Source organism: Panthera tigris, chromosome D2, assembly GCF_018350195.1.
Source record: "Panthera tigris isolate Pti1 chromosome D2, P.tigris_Pti1_mat1.1, whole genome shotgun sequence".
NCBI lineage: Eukaryota > Metazoa > Chordata > Mammalia > Carnivora > Felidae > Panthera > Panthera tigris.
In genome coordinates, this window is record NC_056670.1 from 49,666,655 (window position 1) to 49,686,974 (window position 20,320).

The window sequence follows — 20,320 nt, forward strand, 5'->3', positions numbered from 1 at the left end:
AGCTCAGGGAGGTGCAGTTTCGTTCCCAAGGTCCGAGAGCTTTCCCTGCCACTCTTACGAGAGAAAATCAGAGTAGACAAAGGGATGTCACTCTAGCGACCACCGAGCTCATTTTGTTCCTGTCACCCTCACAGTCAAGCCCTGGATTTCTGTCCCAGGTCATAAGGAGGGGAAATAATGGACAGATGAGAACTGTTTCCCATCCTGCAGTCATCTTGTGAGGCTGAGGAAGTGGGGGGGGGGGGGGTGGCAGAAATACAATTACAGACAGTTAAGGTCATTGTCCCTATTTCTCACCAAGAACCTGTCTGTCCTGCCCAATCTAGAGGGAACAGAAGGTGAGTATCAACCTTCCACGTAGTCCTCGGCTTTGATTATGCCACCTTCATCATCAGAAGTACGGTCCCTGGAAGAAGATTCCGTAGTTTGGACTCTGCAGACACATGCCAAGGGACAAGCATACAGTGGCTCTTGGGGGCCACTCAAGATTGGCTCCAGTGTGATCATTTCAGCACCCAGAATAGACCCGAGCGTCCACCCAGGAATGGCTCCTCCAGCTACCTAACGTCCTGCACTGAAGCTCAAGATGGCAATCTCATTACCTGCTTAAACAAATCCCGGTTTAAACCACCAAGAGGTTTAGCTTTCTGTCTTGACAAGCCACCAGAGCGTGCTTACTTACTCCAGGGATCTACTGACGATTTAATACCAGGGAGTGGTTAATTAAGGCTTTGGGGAGAACAGCATTGCCAAGTGGCACCACCGGGTGGAACAACAGGTTTACCAGAAATGGGCTTTGTTCATGTATTTTAGCTCGATGGCAAGAGCCTGGCAGATCTTTAAAGTCGAGCTGGGGGATGTTGGGGGGGGGGACTGAGAAAAGGCGTGCCAACTGCTCACATGGCGCTGCAAGCTGGAAGAAAGAGGGGGTCACAAGTCCCTCTTCAAATAATCTGAGAACAACCACATGCTTATGGACCCAGTGATTCATGAACACATGTTTATGCCCGTGAAAGTCACCGTGGCACAGAGCCGGGATACGGCAATGTACCTGCCCTCTTGGCACTTGCTTTCCAGTCTGCAAGGACCGATTGTTAATCAAGAACAATCTTGGAACGAGTGAAAACTGCTAGGAGTGAAATCCACATTATTCGAGGACCAGACCTCACTTAATTAAAACAATCCTTTAGGGGGCGCCTGGCTGGCTAAGTCGGTAGAGCATGTGACTCGATCTTGGGGTTGTAACTTCGAGCCCCAGCTTGGGTGTAGAGAGATTACTTTTAAAAAATTAAATCTTTAAAACAGTCTTTTAGTATTTATGAGTGGCAGCTCTAAGCAGGGTTCCCTCTTAGGTTCAATAACCATCACAAAGTAAAGCCTGACACTTCCTGGCCATTCGAGAACCTTGTAATTAAATTGGAGATGACACTCAAACCTACAAAAAGTTTAAAATCACTGGATGTTAGGGGTGCCTCGATGGCTCAGTCGGTTAAGCGTCTGACTTCAGCTCAGGTCATGATCTCCCAGTTCGTGGGTTCGAGCCCAGCATCGGGCTCTGTGCTGACAGCTCAGGGCCTGGAGCCTGCTTCAGATTCTGTGTCTCAGTCTCTCTCTGCCCCTCCCCGGCTCACACTCTGTCTCTCTCTCTCTCAAAAATAAATAAACATTAAAAAAAATTTTTTTAATTAAAAAAAAAACAATAAAATCACTTGATGTTAGCGTTGGAGGGACATAAGAGATCTTTTAGGGAAATGCATATCAAAACCACGATGAGATACCACTTTGAACCCACTAGAGTGACTATAATTTAAAAAACAGAAAATAACAAGTGTTGGTGAGGACGTGAAGAAACTGTGGCCCTCATACACCACTGGTGGGGATATAAAATAGTGCAGGGGCACCTGGGCGGCTCAGCTGGTTAAGCGTCTGACTTCCACTCAGGTTATGATCTCCTAGTTCATGGATTCGATCCCTGCATCGGGCTCTGTGCTGACAGCTCAGAGCCTGGAGCCTGCTTCGAATTCCGTGTCTCCCACTCTCTGTCCCTCCCCCACTCACGCTTTCTCTCTCTCTCTCTCTCTCAAAAATAAATACGCATTAAAAGATTAAAAAATAAAAAGAGCTTAATATTAAAAAAATAAAATAAAATAGTGCAGTCACTTTGGAAAACAGTCTGGCAGTTCTGCAGGAGGTTAAACGTGAGTTTGTATGTGATCTAGCAAGTTCACTCTCGGGTACATACCCAAGAGAAGTGAAAACCTGTCCCCATAAAAAGTTGTACACAAATGTTCATAGCAGTGGAAACACCCCAAATGTCCATCAACTGATGAATGGATTAATAACCCATGCTGTCTCCAGGCTATGAAGTATTATTTGGCAATAAAAAAGAATTAAATGCTCATATACGTTAAGACATAAATGAACCTTGAAAACACTATGCTCCATGAAAGGAGCCAATCACAGAAAAGCACAGATAGTATGATTCCATTATATGAACTGTCCACAATAGGTAAATCTGTAAAGACCGAAATATCAGTGGTTGCCCGGTTTCAGGAGTTGTGGGGGCAAAAAGGAGTGACTGCTAAGTAAGGTTTTGTAAGGGGGTGACAGAGTTTTCTAAAATTGATTGTGGTAATGGTTGCACTCTGCGAATACACTCAAACCCACCTAACTGTACACGTTAAGTGGGTGAATTGCATGTGCATTCTATCTTAATAAAGCAGATTTCATGCATATATAAAGCTCTGACCTAAACCCTTCATTTCATAGATAACTTTTAAAATAGAAATGCCAAATTATAATTGCTTTTGAAAAAAGTCTTTCTACAGATTTTCCCATATTTTTAAAGAAAATAAGCACAAGAAAATTTTAGATCTTCCTGATGACTGATGGGCATATGAGGGTCAATTTTTGTGCCCACTATATAGTGATGCCCTCAGAACCACATGAACCTCTCTCTGCTTCCAAGGCTACTAGGGTTTAAGTATTCTTTTGTCTCTATTATGGCTTTCTATGTCTTGCTTTTAGGCTAATCCTGTTAACTTCCTGCTGCTATCAATGTTACTGCAGTACATCTACCCCAAACCTGCTATATATGAATGCAGAGAAACCAGAAAATTCATGTCTGTTAACACTGCGCCTTTAGTAAGAGTAAACAGACTCAGAGAGAGCACAGGAAGTACACTAAATGTAGAATGCAAAAGCGTCTCCAATTTTATTTATTTCCCAACACTGATTTTGGTTGCTCAGATGTGTTTGCTTCCTTACCAGGTTCTCAGCTGCCTTCTGGCTTATTGCTGGCAAGTTTCCAGAGGTGACAGTCACTGTAATTAGTATTAAATGTTTTCTTTTACTGTAACAATTTTTATCCAAGGCACAGCTAGATGTAATATCTAACTGGAAAAAGAGGTGAAAACTTTAAAAATATAAACATGAGCATTCAAAGTATTCTGTTTATCTGGTGCCAATTAGTTTGGGGACAGAGTGCCCTTCTCTATCATTCAGGTAAGATTTTCAAACAACTTAGCCCTGGAATTTTTTATTGCATCTTAACTATGGAACTCACAGAAGGAAGAGATAAAAGCAACACCTTACTTAACATTGGCTCATTTTAGAAAAAATAGTACACATTTAATGCAAAGTCCATCTATGAGACCAACACTGTTTTGATGTGTAAAGGCTGGACAGTTGTCACTTAGGGATGACAGCCGCAGTCTCATAAACTTCAGCACCCAATTTATTTTTGTACTTTGTCTGGATTGCACAATATGGAGACAAGTTTGACTCACAGGGAGTAGGTGCAAATCCTAACTGTTTTCTGAACAGCTTTCCTTGCAATCCGGGGATTTCTGGAATCAAAACTGATTCAGTAGCTTGGACAGATTTACTGAAAATGTTTCACCAAAAAGCTGAACGCTAAAAATAACTAACGGCTCCTCAGTTTGCTTGTAATAAATATAAAAATCAAACAAAAGCCTCTAAACCTTATAATAAGTGCTAAAACTCTAAACTTGATGGGGTTATTCATTTACTTGTTATTATATAACTGACCTATGCCAGAGTGAGAGCATTTGCAAAGCAAATATGCCTAACTAAGCCTTGCCTAGAATGTAACTGAGTGTGGTACACGTGTACGGAGGTGGTATATTAGCTTGTGCAATTTTATGTGGATATATGTGCCCAGGCCAAACTTTTTAAAAGACTTCAGAGCTATAAACTTGCCAATCAATGCTCTGCTTATAAGAATTCAGAAAAAATGGGGCACCTGGGTGGCTCAGCTGGTTGAGCATCCGGTCATGATCTAGCCCTCTGTGAGTTCCGGCCCCGCATCGGGCTCTGTGCTGACAGCTTGGAGCCTGGAGCCCGCTTCGGATTCTGTGTCTCCCTCTCTCTCTGCCCCTCCCCCACTCATGCTCTGTCTCCCTCTATCTCTCAAAAATCAATAAACGTTAAAAAATTGAAAAAAAAAAAAGAATCCAGAAGAAGCTTCTTCTAACGTCTACAAAAAATGGGTTAATCCAGCAGCAGCACTGTACCGACTAACATTAAGGGCTTACCATGTGCCAGGGTGTGTGCTAGAAGCTTTACATGCAATGTTTAATTTAGTTCTCAGAACCCAACGAGGTAGGCATTCTTATTTATGCCCACTTTACAGATGACAGAACTGAGGCCGAGAAGTTAAGGCACTCACCCAAACATTAGTTACGGGGTTTTCAACATGCGTTTCAGTTACGGCTTTTCAATAGAGAAAAATATTTTTAAAGAATTTTGAATTAAATACGTGGACCCTTTTAAAAAAGTTTCATCTGTATGCAGCTGGTGCCTAACAAGTATCCGTTGACTAAAAAACAAAAGAGCGACCATTCGCACGCCGTGACTTCTACAGCCCAGTATAAAACCAGATATTAGTCATATCCCTAAATTATTAGAAAATATCACGATACTCAGTATTCTGTCCAAGAAGGCAAGGAAGTATAAAATGCATCTGGAGCACATTTTGCATAAAACTGAAAGACTCATAAAACTGCCAAGAGTAAGGCAATCCTGGCAGTTATACGGATAAGAACTCACTGATGTTGAAGTGGTTTGATCCTCAAAAACGCTTGACAGACAAGAGTGATATTAGAGAGATTCAGGATCTTTTTCTTTGTTCTTGTGGTTCATTTGAAATGAAGGAACGGCAAATCTCACAAATTTCAGCAATACCCCTCCTGGTAACCTCCTGTAAACTCCACGTTCAACCTTGAATCCAGTACCCCCAGACTTCCAGTCTGAGCCCAGTCCTCCTTCCCAGGTGTCTTCAGAATGAGTGCTAGCTTGCCTGTTCCCACCCTAGTGACTGCAGAGGCGGAATTCTTTTAATCCTGTTCCCAGTCTCTCCCTCTCAAGACAGAAACTACATGGGAGATACAAATCACTTCTAGTCCAGTGATTCTGGGATGATTCCAAAGCGCCTTTTTTGGCACATGGTTATTTCATTACGAGAATGAAGTTTCAAATCTCAGACCACGAAGATATGGTTAAAAATTAATCATAAACAGGCAGTGGCAGGTACTGGCAAAACAAACAAACAAACAAACAAACAAACAAAAACATACCAAAAAAAACCCCAAACTAAATCCTCCCAGGAAACACAATATCAGATTTTCATCTATCTATCAATCAACAAACAGGATGCAATGATTTTAACCGTAGTTAGATAACTGAATTTATTCCTCTAACTGTGCATCATAAAATACTATATAGCTTCAACTGAAAATAATACATTGTTAACTTTTTCCAGCAATTAACAGATTATGGTTATGCTTTCAAAAAGAGTTTTTATCTTTTAGAAACACATATAAAAACACTTACCATTAAACTGAGATAGCTGAGACTTGCTGCAAATCATCCAGTTTGAAAGGGGAGGTTTGGATGTAACAGAAAAAATAAGATTGGACATGAGTGGAAAGATAGGCTGAGTGATGAGTGATGGGCAGTTATTTGATGCACACTCTGGCTTTATATAACATTTGAAGTTTTCCCAAGTAAAAAGATTTCTTTACAATCCCAACACTCTCCAAATACTCATGCAAGACAGTGAGAGGACAGTGGGGCATCACGGGTCGCCTTTGGAGTAAAAATCTAATGGGAATGAACTGGGGAAGTCCCTTTTTTTGCCCCACAGATCCTGCCTCTGGAAACAAACAAACAACCTCCCTTCCCTTTTGGCTGGGACAAATTTCAGCCTGCCCGCCCTAACCAAAAACATGAAATGGAGATCCTCTGGCAACTCCACCCTGCCATTTCACCAACAGTAAATTAATTATAAATCACCCTAGAAAGGTGCAAGGTTCACTGGGGCTAGATTTACACCTATTTACAGGAAAACCATTGGTGTTGCTCAGTCCACATGTAACGAACATGTAGCTCAAAACAACTCAAGTCATTCAACATAAAAACAGGAGTGAATCATAAAATGAGTGTAAAGAAGAAGCCTAAAGTTATGGTTCTCCTGTAATTAGTACTCTGGTGCATGCATGTATATATACATAAAGTCATGTATATTATTTTCTTCTTTCTTTCTTTCTTCTCTCCTGCTGCGTTGTTGGTACACTAACACCTGCTTATTCTCCCTACTGGGTGATCTGGCACTGAACCCAACGGTATTTGGGGTAGGAATTTAGGAGGGAGAAAGAGAGGCAGACAACAATGTGATTCTAAATTCCACCCTTAAAACATAGCGGGCCCTCAAATATGTGTGGAATACTTTCTTTCCTGAGAATGAAGTTCTTTTGTCTAACTCCTCACCTTCTGGCATTTTCCTATTTAGCAAAGGACATGTCAGTCTTTTTCTCCCATTCTCTGAATCAAAGGCTTTAATTATTCAGCTCGTATTACTGATGCTGTCTGGGACTTTCCTCTGCGTGACCCATGACCTGTATTCTAGTCAGTGACGTACTGGTAAATGTTTAGCAACTGGCTGCCTAAGAAGAAAACCTTGATTTTTAGCGTTTGCCAATTTCCATAGGGCAAATACACTCACTGTAGCCAATTTCAAGCTGCCAACACCAGGACATAGGATGCAGAGTTAGGAAGAAATGTGTACGACCAGCTCCCCTGAGCACAGAGGAGCTGGCCCCATCAAATTAAGGGAACTTGTGGTTTTCCTAGGATGATCCCAGTTTATGCCTGTGGTCCTGGCATAATTATTCACGATACCCCTTACCACTCTTTAAAAGTGTTGACGATATATCATGCAGTCACTCCAAAGAATAAATCACATTTGGGCCACTTCCTCATAGTAAAAATCTTCCATAAAAGGTAGGATGTGGTATCTCCTTGACCAAACTGATATTACCTTCCTTCTCCCAAATATGTAGCATGTTTTTAGATGTTTTTCATCAAACACTGGTAGTTGGGAAAGTATGGATGGCAAACAGACAGCCTCAACTTGTTCAAGTCCACTGACTTACACGCACAGAGTTTAGGGACTTGGAAATGCCATAGATTTGAGTAAAATCAAGCCAGGCAACTGGCTTCAGGCTACACTCCAGCTTGGAATCACATGAAGCCAAGTATCCCATGCAGAGTCTAGCACAGTGCGTGGCCCACAGGAATAAAAACTGGTTAGCTCCAGGGCACCTGGGTGGCTCAGTCAGTTAAGCATCTGACTCTTGATTTCGGCCCAGGTCACCATCTCACGGTTTGTGAGATTGAGCCCTGAGTCGAGTTCTACTCTGAGAGCATGGAGACTGCTTGGGATCCTCTCTCACTCCCAGTCTCTCTCTCTCTCTCTCTGCCCCTCCCTTGCCCTCCCTCTCTCTCAAAATGAAAAAAATAAACATTTTTAAAAGATTAAAAAAAAAAATGATTAGCCCCTGTGGGACATACAGGCTTATTAAATCTTGGCGTTCAAGGTCACCCAGGTCAGTATTTACCTGATCCCTGTTATGACAACCCCAAGAGGCCATTCTCCCATCTAAGCTTTAATACCTTGGCAACTCAACACAACCAGTACTGGCTCACAAGGATGATGAAGTCTGGCAGGTGAGTGTGTGGGTCTTCGTTTTCCAGAGGGCAGGACGCCATGGAAAAGTCCAGTTAAATAGCTGTCTTTAAATGTCTAAGGAGCTGTCGTGCAGAAGAGAGATTGGATACACTGTAGGGTCAAGGCAGAAGTTATAGGAGTAAGTGTAAGTAAGGAAGGGCATCTAACACCACCACCCATGACAGCTAACATTTATTGGGTGCTTATGTTTTGCCGGAAGCCTCATTACACTGTGGACCCATATCAAGCTTGAAGTCACACAAATCCACCCCTGCCTCGTTCCCTCCTGGACTGCCTACCTCAGGCTGTAAAGGAATTGTTTGTCCAGAAGGCCCAGAGGATTCCTAGCAACTGGCACTGCCCAGGCTGGCCACAGCTCACAGAGATTCACGTAAGTTCAGTCTGTCCAGAGGCGCTAGCTAAAGACCCAGTGGCCCAGATTCAGCATTGAGTCAGGGCCAGGCATTCCAGAAGGTTCACGTGCTGGTCTCGAAGGCAACAAGTGCCCAGAAATATCCATCTCCTCATCTGTCAGAACAAGGTTTGCTAGGCTGTGGGTAAAAAGAAGGCCTAAGAAGTAGCATCCGTTCTGAATTCTGCAGCCTTGTTTGATTCCTGCAGCTTTCATAAAGGAAAAGTGCTCACTTTCCTAATCCTTTTCTCTTGTGTGCATTATCTGCTTCACTCAGGGGCTGACATAGCAAACCGTAAGATCAAAGGAAGAAACTTCCTTTTTTAGAAATAACTTTGTCGTAGGGTGCCTGGGTGGCTCAGTCGGTTAAGTGTCTCAGGTCACGATCTCACAGTTCATGAATTCAAGCCCCTCTTCGGGCTCTGTGCCGATAGCTCAGAGCCTGGAGCCTGCTTTGGATTCTGTGTCTCCCTCTCTCTCTCTGCCCCTCCCTTACTCGCACTCTGTATCTCTCTCTCTCTCTCTTTCAAAAGTAAATAAACATTAAAAAAAAAAAAAACCCAACTTTGTCCTGACACTAGATTAACAGTAAAACAAATGACAGTCTTCTTAGTCACCAAGTTGCCAAAATCACCCTCAGACAGGTCATGCTGTACATCTCAGGAGTTGCAGTGGGGCAACTTATGAAAGTTGACAATGAGGTCAAGAATTGCGACACAGGCCATGTGTCTTGCCTCTAGAAACGTCAGAATTAGGGCGCTTCCACTCAGGATGTGATGTTGGGTCAGGTTGGAAGATACCTTGAATGAAGCCCAGTCTCAGTTGGGGCAAGATGAGTTCATGGAAATCCTGAGATTTCACAAAGTTTTGAAAGCCTCTGTGACTAAGTAACAGCAGTAATATTAATATTAAATGTCCTGCTTGTGTTGCCAAGTAAAATATCTTTTACTGTGCACGTAGCAGGGTCCAGTCACTCTGTTTTACAACTTATCTCCATTTTCTGCCTTTGGTCCTCACAACCAGTAAGATGGACGCCATTATCTCTATTGGAGAAGTTAAGGATCTCGCCTGAAGGTGACACTGTTAGTAATGGCACAGTGAGGCTCTGAATTCAGGTCTGGTGGCTTCAAAGCTCTTTCCACTACAGAACACTACCCAAGTCTAGCCCAGCAGAGTCAAAATCTGAACTCAGACAGTTTTGCCCCAAGCCTTTGTGCTATCCTTCAGTTTCTTCACCTGCCGAGGGAAGATCATATGATTTGTCTTACCATAGTCTCAGTATCTTATAAACAACAGAAATTTATTTCTCACAATTCTGGAATCCAAGATCAAGGTACTGGTGGATTCAGCGCCTGGCAAGAGCCTGCCTCCTAGATGGCTATCTTTTTGCTGTCCCCTCACACGGCAGAAGTGGGGATGGGGGTTCTAGCTCTCTGGGGTCTTTTATAAGGACACTAATCCCAATCATAAGTGCTCTACCCTCATGACCTAATCACCTCCCAAGGGCCCCACCTCCTAATAACACCACCTTGGGGGTTAGAATGTCAATATATGAGTTTGGTGGGGGACACAATGTTCAATCTATAGCAGTACCCAACTCACAGGGTACTGCGAGCGTTTGCTGAGATAATCCATATAAAGTGTTTAGCTTAGTGTCTGCACATAGTAAGTGCCCTTTAATGTTGGCCGCTGTTACTTCCACAGGCACATGGATGAGCTTTTTGCCCAAGGTGCACAGATTGCATACACTTATCTCTTCTTAAAGTTTTACAGAACACACTTCCTTTTCCCAACATAAATAATAAGTTTATCAGGGCAGAAAAGAGAGCCAGCTAGCTGGCAATGGACTTAGACTTGGGTCTGAATTTTGGCCCGGTCATTCACGGACTACATACAGGCTTTGGGGCAGGATACCTCACTTCTCTGAGCCTCTCTCTCTCCATCTGTCAAATGGACAGTGGGGTTGGTAATGTGCATGCTTTCATCAAAACACGTACAGAACAATATGTACACAGCTGTTGCTCAATAACAGCTACTCTACTGGAAGTGACTACTGTTAAGTACTCACTATGGTCATAAGTTTTTCCGTCCTCTTTCCAAACTGTAGAGAAACCTGCTGGAGGTCCAGATCATTATTTTGATGTAACTGCCTCTAAAAATAACATTACCTCACCCCTTCGAATCATCGGTTGTTTTCAAATGTATTCCCAAGGAGAATACGAACACACACACACACACCCACCCACACACACACATATGATTAGCCAAGTCTAAGCATCTAAGAGATGTCATGAATTAAGTAATGAGATACCACACTGGATAGCTCCATCACCTACAGAAAAGGTCTTCTGAGAAATTCTGTGCGCCACATTGGGTACACTGAACAGTTTCTGTATCTGATTCAGAATACTGCCATCCCAAGGTGAATACTGGCTTACTTATTAAAGCTAAAGCACATGTAATTAAATATCATAGAAGTCAAACCTTGATTTATTTTTACTTTCAAGGCAATTGGTTTGTATTAAAGCCACTCACACACACCTACACACAAGTCAAGCTATCACAAAAACAAAACCCCAAAACCTGTCAATTAAAACCAGTACTCCTTTGTTTCTCTACTAATTCTATTTCCAAAACCATGATGGGTTTTGTTTTATTCACTTGTTAAATGCCCCACATGCTAAACATTAACAGCACCCTTTCCATCTTTGGTTACTGTGCCAAGCAAAATATCCTTTGTATTAAGGTTGAAATTCACTTACTGGTCTTTTGAGGAAAAGTGTTCACATGCCTAACACATTCTGATACCTGACTTAACCACTTAGATGCAGGCCACTTGGGTCTTAAAGTCTTAATCTTCGGTTTAAATGTGCATTGCACAATTCATAACTTCATGGGCAAACTTGGGACTCTGACCACGTCCCACATGGTAGGAATACTACAGTGTGCCCTTGCTTTCCATTTCGGTCTTGTGTTCTTGAATTTGCAATGCTTCCCATCCATGTAGAAGTACTGAGTACAGTCTTTTTTACAAAAAAAAAAAAAAAAAAAAAAAAAGCATATATATCTACCCTCTGTGTAGATACAACCAGAAAATTCTATGATCTTTTTTATCCTGGTTTTTCTCATAGGAAGTGGAAAGCCCAAATGCCAAAGCTAAATACCCCAATGTTTGGAAAATTGAGGCCTCATACTTTCACCATGCTGGCTAGCTGAAACGGGTGACAGATTTAGGTTTCTTTGGTTTGTACCTACGAGTATGTTATGGGTGCAATGGATTTTCACCCATTTTCTGCTCGTAGCATCCTATCTAAATGATTTGAGAAGCCAGAATGCCCACCCCACAGGAGGCTGCCCTCCCTGATCCAGTCTTTATTTCTGCTTGTTGCCAAGCAACAGAGGAGGGAAGGGAGAGGGCAGCACTGATCCTCCAGTCTTCTGAGGATGCCCAAATACTTGCCTTTCTGCAGCATAGTGTTTGGTGACTCCAACAATCTCCTTTGCATTTCTCTCCTCACTCCACCAGGGTGGCTCATCTAACAGTGTCCTTGTGGTCTAAAATATCCAGCATTTCAAGGAAACATCTAAATACTACTTTGTGCTGTTTTGGTTCCTCTTCCAAAAAGTATGTGTCGACCCATCTCATCAACAATAACTTAAGAAAGAGTCACGGACAAGGGCACGCGGGTGGCTCAGTTGGTTCAGTGTTCGGCTCTTGATTTTGACTCAGGTGATGATCTCACTGTTGGTGAGTTTGAGCCCATTTGAGTCCCCAGTCGGGCTCTGCACTGACAGGGAGGAGCCTGATTGGGATTCTCTCTCCCTCTCTTTCTCTCTCTGCCCCTCCCCAGATCCTTCTCTCTCTCTCAAAATAAATAAACTTAAGAAAAATCTTTATTAAAAAAAAAGAAAAAAGTTACACATGAAGTTGTTGCTACAGCAATGTTTATGATGTAGAGACCCCTCGCTGCAGCCTAAAGCTTCCAGAGAAAGGTTAAATAAATTCTTGGGGATATAATACAACCATTTAAAAAATGATGTTTTGAAAAAAAAAAAAAAAATAAAACAAAATAAAACAAAAAAAAAATGATGTTTTGGGGCACCTGGGTGGCTCAGTCTGTTGAGCAACCGACTTCGGCTCAGGTTGTGATCTCACAACCTCACGGTTGTGAGTTCAAGTCCCATGTCGGGCTCTGTGCTGTCAGCTCGGAGCCTGGAGCCTGCTTTGGATTCTGTGTCTCCTTCTCTCTCTGCCCCTCCCCCACTTGTGCTCTGTCTCTCTTTGTCTCTCAAAAATAAATAAACGTAAAAAAAAATTTTTTTTAAATGATGTTTTGGGGTGCCTGGGTGGCTCAGTCAGTTGAGTGTCTGACTCTCGATTTCGGCTCAGGTCATGATCCCAGGGTCGTGGGATCGAGGCCTGCATGGGGCTTCATACTGAGCATAGAGCCTGCTTGAGATTCCCTATCTCTCTAAAATTAAAAAAAAAAAAAAAAGTTTTAATGCCATAAGAAAATGCTTATGCTAAAACTTTTAAAAACAAAAGCTAGCAAAATCTCATCTTAGTATGATCTCAAATTACCTGTAAAATATGGCACATTGTAAACAGTTGTTTTCTCTAAGTGATGGGACTGTAAGTACTTTTTCCTGCTTTTTCTCTACAGTTTTCTATTATCCACTATTTGTATTGGGGAAGGGGAAAAAAATAATTGAAGGACTAAGAGTGTTATAGCTAATTAAATAAAACATTTTGGTCTTTCTTATTCTAAGCCTGTTTTTTGTTTTGTTTTGTTTGTTTTTAAGGAAGTCAATCTCTGGCAGCTCAATTGTCCTGTCCTTTGGATTAACAGTGGACAGTATTCTGTATGGGGGTGATGAGAGCTGGCATTTACTGAATAAATGCTATATGCCAAGCAGGGATCTAGCTTCTTTCTATATACATTATCTAATTTAATTCTCATATCAACCCAATGAGTAGTATGATTATCTCCATCCTGGAACTGACACATAGGTGAATAATTGGCCCTAGGCCATCCAGCGGCTATCCAAACTAAAGCCCTCCATTTACAACACATTAGACCCTCACAGCATTTTATTAGGACTATCATTAGTTTCAAAATATTTGGGAAGTGAGCTGACTCAGTAAGGTGCTACTTATGCATGCTTCAAAGAATCAAATCATCAAGGAGCAGATCAAAAGAATCTCCCAGTTGATACTCTATGGAAATTCCAGTCAAGAGATTTTGCCAAAGTCTACCTTATGGATGGAAATGACTATCTCAATGAGGTGGTGATAATGTCACTTGTACCTTTTCTCCTGTGACATCAGTCAAATGTTCATGGACCTGAGGTGCAAGGCATAAGAGAAAAAACTATATCATCTGCAATCAGACTTCTAACCTAATTGAGGAAATAAGACAACACACAGGGAACAATTGGCACAAAGAAGAAGAAGAAGAAGAAGAAGAAGAAGAAGAAGAAGAAGAAGAAGAAGAAAAGGAGAAGGAGGAGGAGGAGAATGGAGGAGGAGGAGAAGGAGGAGGAGGAGAATAGAGGAGGAGGAAGAGGAGGAGGAGGAGGAGGAGGAGGAGAAAAAGAAGAAGAAGAAGAAGAAGAAGAAGAAGAAGAAGAAGAAGAAGAAGAAGAAGAGGAGGAGGAGGAAGAAACCCAATTAAACGCTAAGTCGTGTGGCAAAGTGGATAACTAGCATAGAAGTCATAGCTCTGAAGTATCAGAATTTGGAAGACACAAGGAACAACACTTTAAGACCACCTAGCCAACTCCAGTGTCTCAACATGAGAGCTAGTAACTTGGTTGAGGCTACACAGCTAAATAGCAGAGGTAGGTGAAGTAACCAAGGAAGACCGATGAAGCAGTCTTACAAAAGCTTTCCAAGGACAAGTGGTGAGGTGACAGTACTTTCGATAAAAAGTGGACAACACTCCCCTCTCCTGGTTCAGCAAAATTAACCTACCACTGGTCTGATGTTTAGCTTACAAGCTTGTAAAGAGTTCCTGCGTTGAGATTTAAAATTTTAAAACAATCAGAAACTACTGAATTGTTTGTTTCATTGCATTCATCGTTTTCAAACGTTAAGTATTTCTATGTGTATTGCACTCTATCCACCATATTACCAAATAGAAACACACCCACTCACATAAGCATTCCAAGTGCCTATCTGAGAGCACTGAGATCTGGCTGTCTTCAACACACCTCTGGTTTAGACGGAAGCAGGTTGTTTGACGTTGTAAACTGATAAATAGGAATTATTTGTTCAGCTTCAATGCTTCCACCGACAACAATACCCCTGCATTTTATTTAAAGCACCCAAATACTCTTTGTAATAGTTGCTCACATAAAGTCTATCAATCGTTAGAAAATGGGGATATAGTTAACTCTTAGTATATCTAAGATATAGATTAGATTAGATTAGATTAGAGAATCTAAATATGAATTGACCGAGCACTATCTTTTTTTTATAAAAAAATACCTAAACATTAATAGGCAAGGCTTAAAGATGTTGCCCTAGTTTTCACTGAGAACTTTTGGTAGTGAACACAGCAGATGCCACTCAGAACATGTAAAATTTATTTCAGAAATGCTTGTTCAAATTTGAGAAATGAAAACGTGGTAGGATAATGAAAAGTAAATTTTGATGAATCCCTTTTAAAAGTTTAAAAGTTAAGTATCATGGTCACTGGACGTAAAATAGCTAAGGTTTTAATTTTTGTAAAAAATACAAACCACTTTAATTTCTGACACCAAATACAGAGGCATAAAGTTATATTTTCTTGTATTCTAAAATAATAATTGTTGGGGCGCCTGGGTGGTTCAGTCAGTTAAGCATCTGACTTCAGCTCAGGTCCGTGGGTTCGAGCCCCTTATGGAGCTCTGTGTTCACAGTTCAAACCTGGAGCCTGCTTGGGATTCTGTGTGTGTGTGTGTGTGTGTGTGTGTGTGTGTGTGTGTGTCTGTTCCTCCCCCGCCCGTGCTCTCTCTGTCTCTCAAAAATAAATAAGCGTTTAAAAAATAATTAAAAACTTAAAAAAAATCCTTGTGGGTTTGCAAGCTCAAGTGAAGCCTCAAAATTATTTTTTCTCTGCCTCCAACCTATTATTAAGAAAGAGTACTTTTAATTCCTCAAAAATTATTTCTAAAGGTGTTATATACCCTCACAGACCATTTAGGCTAGCTATACTACACAAAAACTCAAAACAGTTCTCTTTTGATACACTTTAGCTATTTACATTGCAAACTGTCCTACGATTTGTAAACATAGATCAGAGAAATAACTAAAATGTGGTTTCAAAAGAAGTAAAACAGGTTAATAAATCATAAGTAATCAATATCAAGTCCATAAAGAAGGTAATTTTCTAACAATTCTGAAAAACAAAAATAAGTACAAATTCAAGTGCTAAATAGATGCCTTCCTTACAACAATCACCCAATCTGCTGTGTGGCTTCAAAGTTAACTTTCAGCCTAAACATTTCACATCTACAAAATACAAGCATCAGAGTCATCCCGTCCCACATCAGTACTTTCCAAAGTCTCAGAGATTTTAACTGAGCGCAGAAAACCTAAGAGTCTAAAGAGAGAAACAAAAAAGTTTGCCAAATATCAAGCTTTTACAGATAAATCCAAAACCTATACTAGCAATTTCTCCGTATCAGACAGAATAACCCATACGCAAATGGTGTTTGAATGCAATCATTAATTAGTATGCATTCTACTTACTTTGCTTTTTGCCATTTATAAGCTTCATTAAAGACACCCAGAAAGAGGTAACCAGTAGAAGGAGGTTCGGCTCAGATAGGAAAAAACAGTTGTAAACTCGATCTACGAATTTACATCCCACAACGTCATGCAGGGAAGGTACTCTTTATAAAGTAACATCATATATACACGCTTTAGATTGTGAAATAACGCCTTTCAGCTTTTTACGCCGCAAGCTACCATTAGAAACCCTCAACTCTACCTCCCCAGTTCCCAGAAAAAAAAAAATCCACCTCTAATTCTCATTGGTCCACATAGTTCCGGCCCACATGGTATCAGTGGGTGTGCCCCCGCCAACGGGTCCTCTCATTGGCTGCGAGGAAAGAGCATTTAATAGGATGTGATTTGGGGGGTTGTCAAACTCCACGCCTCCAGGCCTCGCGTTTGCCAATAGACCCGAGGTACTGGCGGCTACTCTGCGATTCAAAGGACAAGGTGGCTGCCTGAGCGCCAACCCAGAAAGACGAACTCTGACAAGGAAAAGGGGCGAGGAGAAGGGAGAGGGCCCTCCCGCTCTACGCCTACTCCCGGAACCCGTGAAATGTTCGCACACGTGCATTTTCCCACCGACAAATTAGGAAGGCGGGCAGTACGCTGGCCTTGCCTAGAGCCAAGACCGAAGGAGCAGCGCAGGATCCGCATTGAATCGGCCCATTCTACAGACGGAAGCAAGCAAGCGTGAGGCTCAGGCAGCGATCTTTAGTGCTTGGCGCCCCTGGGGAAAGAATCAGTCCCCGGAGTCCCCTCCGTACACTCCCCCGACAGCGGGCGCTGGGGCGCACCAGTCGCGCTGCGGTGCCTGCCCGCGGCTCCCGGGGTGGTAGGCGCGCGGGATGCGCCTGCCTCGCGCCAGCGTTCCGCTCGCGATGGGACTTACGCGGCCTGTTCTTCCTCCCGGAGTCCATCCTCCTCCGCAGCCGGCATTTCTTGGCGGGGGAGTCGTGCTGAGGGGGCGGTGGCTGCGGCTGAAGCTCGGGCAAGAGCTGGAGGCGCGGGGGTGCCGCGTCGCCACCGCCCGCGGGGCCCCGGCTGCAGAGGAGCAGCGGCTGGACTGGCGGCGGGTGGAAGCCGTTGTGCAGCAGCCCGTTTACGGCGGCAGCTCCGGTGTCGGCGGGGGGCCCCGGAGCGTGCGTGGCCGAGTGCTCGGGCCGCCCGCCCCGGTCGCCCATGCCGGAGGCTGGTGCGGCGGCGCCCGGGCCCCGGCTCACGCAGCCTCGCTGGAGGTCATTCTCGGGCGTCTTTATTTCCCCGGATCCTCCCTGCGGTTTCCGATTCAGCAGCCGCAGAGCCGGCGCCGGGGGCTGGCGAGCCCGGCGCTCCTCCCCTTCTCCCACCGGCTCCCCCCTCTCCTCCGCGCTCTGCCCCCTGCGCGCCCGCCCCGCCGCGCCAGCCTGGAGCATGCCAGCTCCGGGCGCGGAATCGGGGATCCCCGCGGACCCCCAGCCGGGGCCCCCACGGCTAGCCTCCCCCTGTTCCCCCGGCCGCGCGACTTCAAACGCGGCTTCCTTGCCTTCCAGACCTGTCCCCACTACTGAGCATGCCCAGTGCTGCCCGCCACCGCCACAGACGAGTTTCAACTAGGGGACTGAAGTTCTCTGGGTTTGCAAAAAGATGGGCGGGTTGAGCTTTGTATCTCGGAGAGGCGGAGAGGGGACTGAGCGAGGCTGGCGCAAGAGAAGCAGGTAGCTTCGGGAGGAATACGGAGGCACACAAATATTTGTTGAGGTTTCAAGTTTGCTAATCCTGTCCCCAGAGAGCTAGACACCTTTGCAAGGTCATTCACGGCTGTCCCCTCCAACACCCCTCCTCTCGTTGCTTTGTGAGTGTGTGTGTGTTTGGTTAAGTGACCAAACTACTCACAGGCCTGAGTGGAGGGAGGAGAGGGAATATTTATAGAAAGGTAGGCCGATTTGCGGAGGGAGGGGAGTGAAATTTCTTTACTGGCACACATACAGACACCATGTGGTTTCCCGGAGTTGTCTTCTGCAGGGAGGAAACCTAGGAATACAGTGTAAGGACAGTGAAGGACACAGCTGCACGCAGGATTAACAGGTGCTGGAAGAGACCAAGAAAGCAGAAGCAGTCCCAAGCTATAAAAAGCACTTTCCTCACCCAGAAAGAACTTCAAGAGACAAAGTGATCCTATTTATAGAATAAGGAGTTGCCTGTGTTTTAAGAAGGGAAAGCAGTATGGCCCAGTGGTCAACACCATAACCTTTGGAGTCTGAGCTGGGTTCAGATTCCAACTCGGCCACTGAGCAAACCCAGAGAGAGTCATTGCTCAAGTGAGCACACCTGGCAATAGGAAACAGGACTGGACATGCTCCATAGGCAGGACAAATTTGGGTGCTGAGGACTTTACCAAAGTTATGTAATCCCTTGAGGCTTCAGCTTTTGAATCTAACAAGGAGCTGTTGTGAGAAATCTATCTAAAGTAAGTGGTACAATCCTGGCACACAGGAAATGTTTCAAACAGGTGGTAATCTTTATTACATTATTAGCAGTTCACCCATGTCGAGTGAGAGGAACAAATCATGTTCACAGCCATATTTACTGTGTGATTTATTGTATGTGATGTTCTCCATCATTTGTGTTTACCTAATCTACAGAGGACTCAGAGGCCAGCAAGTGCTGCCTGGGCCACTGGGTTGCCAAGCCCCTGGGCCTCAGTGCGTTCAGCAGCAGCCAGGGCCTGTGCCTTGAATTGGCAATTTCTTCCAGGAGTGCCCTACCCAGAACCACAGCTTGGGAACCATAGGGGCCCTTGAGAACTCTGGTCTGCCCACTCATTTTTCCAGATAAGGAAGCAGCCACAGAGAGATGGCTGAGGTTGTTAAGAGCAAAATCAGGGCGAAATCCTAAATCTTCTATCCCTGACTTTATCATACTATTTGAGACACAGAGGAAAAAAACAAAACAAAACTTGGGGGCTGTGGCCCCTACCTCTCCTGCCTCATCTCCAGCTCCCTGTGCTCCTGCTATAGGGCAGCCTGCCAGTTCCTCAAACAATTTCTTTTCCCTTTGCATCTGTTATTTCCATTGGCTGAAATTTTCTTCCCCCAGACCTCTTTGTCCACTAGATTCGGACTCAATCCTCAGATCTCTGCTTCAGCCTCTTATATTTGGAGAAACTTTCCCTGACCCTTGGGACTAGATCAGGTTTTCCTACTCCCTACACCGTATCTTCCTTACTCTATCAGTTTGTAACTCTACCATGCATCTGTTCCCTTATTTGTCAGTGGGGATATTAATAGGACATCAACTAAGTCGTTACAATGATGAAATTAACTAATATATGTGAAGCACCCAGCACATCATAACTGCTCTGAAAAATCTAGATATTGTAGCCAGGGCACAGGGGTGCAGGAGCACCTGGCTGTGAGGGTCCCAGGTTCAGCTACTTGCCACTGACAAAATCCAAAAGGCAAAGAGACGAGTAGTGGGGAAACAAGAAAGGAATTGATTTCGGTGAGGCCAATACCAGAAAGCAGACTAACATGTCAAAGACTGTCTCAAAAGTGCTGACAATACTTCCAGGTTTATATAAGGAAAACAGGGGGCAAAGTTCACTGGGTACATGCAGCTGGGCAGTCAAGGTGAGGTTGATCATTGTCTTGGGGTCAGTCAAGCAGGGTCTTGCTGGCTCAGGGTGGTCCTTATTGCTTGAGTGGGTAGTTTTGGTTCTCATTAGGGGATGCTTTGCCCACAGGGTATTTTGCCTGAGTTAAGAGATAAGCTGGAAAGAAGAAATTAATCGATAAATAAGTTTGAGGTCAAAATAGTAATATTGAAAGAGGTAGTTGAAGTCCTCTTTCAATATTAGTATTTGACTGTCTCACCCCCTCCCCCGGCACCCCGCCCCCCAAACACACACTGCGATCTCCATTAAGGCAGATGACTCTGTTCATCGTTGTATCCCTAGGAAACTTTTGGTAATTACCTGTGACTGAATAAATGACTTACATGATATTTCACCCAGGGTGTCTCTCACTTTCTGCTGTAAGTCTGCTAAAAAATCTCTACTGCTACTCCTAAATATTCAAAGATTTTCAAATTCCCACATAACTTAAGCTGAGTAATTTAGGAAGCAGTTTACATCAGAGGT

The 20,320-nt window shown here is 43.6% G+C and overlaps 1 protein-coding gene across 5 annotated transcripts in view; it reads right to left on the bottom strand.

The window, feature by feature from the left end:
• PANK1 (pantothenate kinase 1) overlaps positions 1-20,320 on the bottom strand; it is a 101,375-nt gene that overhangs the window by 34,651 nt on the left and 46,404 nt on the right. The window contains exon 1 of one of the 5 annotated variants that reach the window (XM_042960895.1): positions 17,093-18,089. The exons of 2 other annotated variants lie outside the window; for them this stretch is intronic. In XM_042960895.1, coding sequence (XP_042816829.1) covers positions 17,093-17,615 — 523 coding nt within the window. In that variant the 5' untranslated portion in view covers positions 17,616-18,089. Of the gene's footprint in view, positions 1-5,853; positions 7,684-16,176; positions 16,761-17,092; positions 18,090-20,320 lie in introns of those variants that run through there. 2 more of the 5 variants (XM_015536625.2, XM_015536624.2) reach the window with 2 other exon arrangements.